We start from the raw sequence: 4,167 nt of genomic DNA, 5'->3' as shown, positions 1-4,167 counted from the left end.
TACGGAATAAAATACGAATTTTCTATTTCTGATATGGGGAGATTTTGTCAAAAAGCGGGTTCATTGAACTTGTAAGGTTGTGGGTTTTAAGCGATACCGTTGTGACTACCTCACCACCTGGAAATCAAACCATTGACGAATATTGATTTGAAGTATTTCATTCAAGGAAAAATTGGGAATCTCTTAATGATGGGATCATGATCGTTTTAATATTAAAAAAACCCTAAAGTTTATATTAAGTTGTTTAGATGCCTTCCAATATGTCCAACACGTTAACCCCTAGATTGATAAAGAATGGGTTCGCCAGAGCGAAGTACTCCCATCTATCATGGGAGATGCGTTGAAGTATATTAATACTTTCTGACTATTGGGTTTGACTTAACAAAGTTACCACAATAGGATTGTGAAGTTGGAGGCATGGAGTTTGGTGAGATTTATTAGATAAATATGAACAAATGTTGTTCCACCGAACTATCCAAGAGTTATATAGTTGATATAATTAACAAATGTTGTCTACCTTATTGAATCATGTTTTAGGAGTAAAGCCAAAGTTGAACTAAAACGTTGTGAAATTTAGATCTTAGCTCACTAGAAAGGATATAGAAGATATTCTTTCCGAATTAATAGTTAGGGCTATTGATTTGATAAAATTAGTGGGAGATATATATTGTGAATATATATGAATAATCATTTGAACATAATTTAATGATCATCTATAGACTAATTCATTTTATGCATTTTAATATTGTAGATATCAAATGGCAAACAACTCAAACAACTTCTCTGTGCAATCAGTCCTTGATAAGGACAAGATGACATAATCAAACTTCCTTGATTGGCAAAGGAACTTGAGGATAGTCCTTAGGAAGAAGAGAAAGCTCCATGTCATTGATGTTCCTCGCCCTGGACCTCTTCCTGAAAGTGCAACGCGTGTTCAATAGGCTGCTTATCAGAAGCATATATATGATGACACATATGTCACATGTTTGATGCTAGCGACTATGAGTCCCGAGCTTCAGAAACAACATGAGCATATGGATTCTTATATCATGATTGAGCACCTTAAATGTATGTTTGAAGGACGGGCTCGTCAAGAGAGGTTTGATATAAGCAAAGCTTTGTATGTATGCAAACTGGGTGATCGTGATCCGGTTGGACCGCATGTTCTGAAGATGATTGGATATATGGAATATCTTGGTACTATGGGTTCCGCGATTGGTCCGGAAGCCCAAATAGATCTAATCTTACAATCTTTGAACAAAAACTATGCTCAGTTTGTAATGAATTACAACATGAATGAGATAGACAAGACACTTATGGAATTATTGGCTATGTTAAAAACTATTGATATCAACATTCAGAAGGCGTCCCCTGCTCCCATAATGATGGTGAATAAAGGGAGTGCCAAAGGGAAAGGTAAATGGAAAGGCAAGAAGAGGATGGGATCCAAATCTGTTGCTGCTCATAAAACTGCTCCCAAACATGCTTTGAAGCCTGGAGGTGGTGTTGCAAAGGGTGATACTTGTCACTAATGCAAGAAACCGGGTCATTAGAAGAGAAACTATCATGCTTATTTGGAGGATCCGAAGAAGAAGAAGGCTGTTGGCGCTTCTGATTCAGGTATTTATGTTATAGATGTTAATTTGTATACTTCTACTTCATGTGTATTAGATACTGGATGTGGTTCTCACATTTGTATAAATGTGCAGGAACTGCGGGGAAGTAGGACATTGGAAAAGGGAGAAGTCGACCTACATGTTGGAAATGGAGTAAAGGTTGTTGCTTTAGCTGTAGGGACTTATCATTTATCATTTCCCACTGGGCTTATTTTAGAACTAGATAACTATTTTTACGTGCCTGCGATTTGCAGAAATATTATTTCGATTTCTGGTTTGTACAAGATAGGTTTTTCATTTTTGATTCAGAACAATAGTTGTTCCTTTTAGATGAATAATGTTACCTACGGGGTTGCACGTTTGTTTAATGGTTTATATGTTCTTGATCTTGATACTCCTTTCTATAATGTAAATAGTAATGATAATAAACGTATTAAGATGATAGACTCAAATCAAATATACCTCTGGCATTATCGTTTAGGTCATATAAATGAGAAACATATTTCCAAGTTACATCAAGATGGCTACTTGGATAAGTTTGATTTTGAATCATACGAAGAATACAAATCTTGTCTAATTGGAAAAATGGCTAAAGCTCCTTTTACCGGAAAAGGTAAAAGGGCCACTGAACGATCAGGACTTATACATAGTGATGTCTGTGGTCCAATGCGTACAATGGTGAGAGGTTGCTTTTACTACTTCATTACATTTACTGATTATTTCAGTAGATATGGATATATGTACCTTTTGAAGAACAAATTCGATTCTTTTGAAAAGTTCAAAGAATACAAGGCCGAAGTAGAAAAGCAAACCGGGGAAAGTATTAAAGTTCTACGATCAAATCGTGGAGGAGAATACTTAAGCCTCGAGTTTAAAGATTTCTTGAAGGAGTGTGGTATCGTATCACAACTTACTCCTCCTAGAATGGCTTAATGGAATAGAGTTTTTGAGAGGAGAAATCGCACCTTGTGGGACATGGTATGATCAATGATGAGTCTAGCAGATCTTTTAATAAGTTTCTGGGGTTACGCTCTAAAAACGGCTGCATATACACTAAACTGAGTTCTAACTAAATCAGTTCAAAAGACTCCATATGAGATATTGACTAAGAAATGTCATAGCATGTCATTTATGACAATAAGGGGATGTGAAGCGTTTATGAAAGGCTTGGTCTCTGACAAGTTAGGACCAAAATCAGATAAATGTATTTTTGTGGGATATCCTAAGGAAACAAAAGGGTATACCTTCTATAATCCTACTGAGAACAAAGTGTTTGGTGCTCGGACCGCTATATTTCTTGAAAGAGAGTTACTTTCCAAGAAAAATAGTGGGAGGACTACAGATCTTGATGAAGATCGAGATGTAAAAAATAATATTGAATCAGAGTTGGAAAGTGAGCAGGATGTAAATCAAGATGTTCCTGCTTCTGAAATACAGGTTGTTCGTAGATCTAGTAGGGCTCGTCATGAGCTAGAGGGATATTATGGATTTCTGTTGACTCAAGATGTTTGGTAATGAATACAACACAGAGGGGGGTGAATGTGTTTTAGGTTAATTTTTAGATTTTTGAACTGTTAAGAATTGTGAACAAAGTAATTTCTCTTGTAGAGATAATATGCTTTAACAAGAATAATAAAACATGCACATGAACATACTATCTTTCAAAACTCACTTAATTTTATATTAAAATCAAGTATGCCTTACTACAAATTTATGGGTTCTCTGTTGATAAAGAACTCAGCTTCTCTCTTGAGAGTTATAAGATTTTTAGATCTATTTTTGTTACAACTAAAAACAAGCATCCGATATTTACTTTAGAAAACAGTGAACACTGGTTTTACATAACATGCAATAGCATGTACTAAACCGTACTCTAAGTTAACTAAAACTTTCTATTCCTGGCTTAATGTATCTTTGCAATTCGTGCATGTCTGTGACTTTACATTGTCAGTTAACCTTGGCCTTTGATCTTGTACTCTTCAAGCTGCCTTTTTATAGACCTTTCAAATCAGTGATTGATTTGTTTGTTGATTGATAATCTTGGATATTTAACTGATCTGCATTCTGTACTTGAGTTTTACATCGAGATCTCCAGTTTGTTATATAGAGAAATCAACATCTTGATAAGTATATTGGCTTATCGAGATCTCTTATTACTCTATAGATGTTTTGACTTATCGAAGTTTCTGAGTTCTCTATAAGAGAATTTGGCTTGTCAAGGTCTCTCATCTTCATGTCTTCATTTTGGCCTATTGATATCTCCGAGTTCCCTAGTGAAGAAATGACTTATCGATATCTCAGAGGTTTCTAGTGATAATTAGACTTATCGATATCTCAGAGATTTCTAGTGATATTTAGACTTATCGATATCTCAGAGATCTCTAGTGATATTTTGACTTGTCAATATCTCTAATCTTCATGTCTTCATTTTGGCTTGTCGGTATCTCTGAGACTTCTCTATAAGCTTTTCCTGACTTCTCGATAAGTCATTTTGGAGTTTTCGAATGACTTCTCTATAATACTTAATCTATGACTTGTATATTTCTTGACT

General features: G+C 35.2%; 1 protein-coding gene across 1 annotated transcript; it reads left to right on the top strand.

The window, feature by feature from the left end:
- Positions 1-1,001: 1,001 nt before the first annotated feature.
- LOC141718454 (uncharacterized) lies at positions 1,002-1,532 on the top strand. Its single transcript, XM_074520842.1, has one exon. The coding sequence runs from the start codon at positions 1,002-1,004 to the stop codon at positions 1,530-1,532; it is 531 nt and encodes a 176-aa protein (XP_074376943.1).
- The last annotated feature ends 2,635 nt before the right edge of the window (positions 1,533-4,167 follow it).

Source organism: Apium graveolens, chromosome 4 (genome assembly GCF_009905375.1).
Source record: "Apium graveolens cultivar Ventura chromosome 4, ASM990537v1, whole genome shotgun sequence".
Lineage (NCBI taxonomy): Eukaryota > Viridiplantae > Streptophyta > Magnoliopsida > Apiales > Apiaceae > Apium > Apium graveolens.
This window is presented reverse-complemented; position numbering and strand designations above follow the sequence as displayed.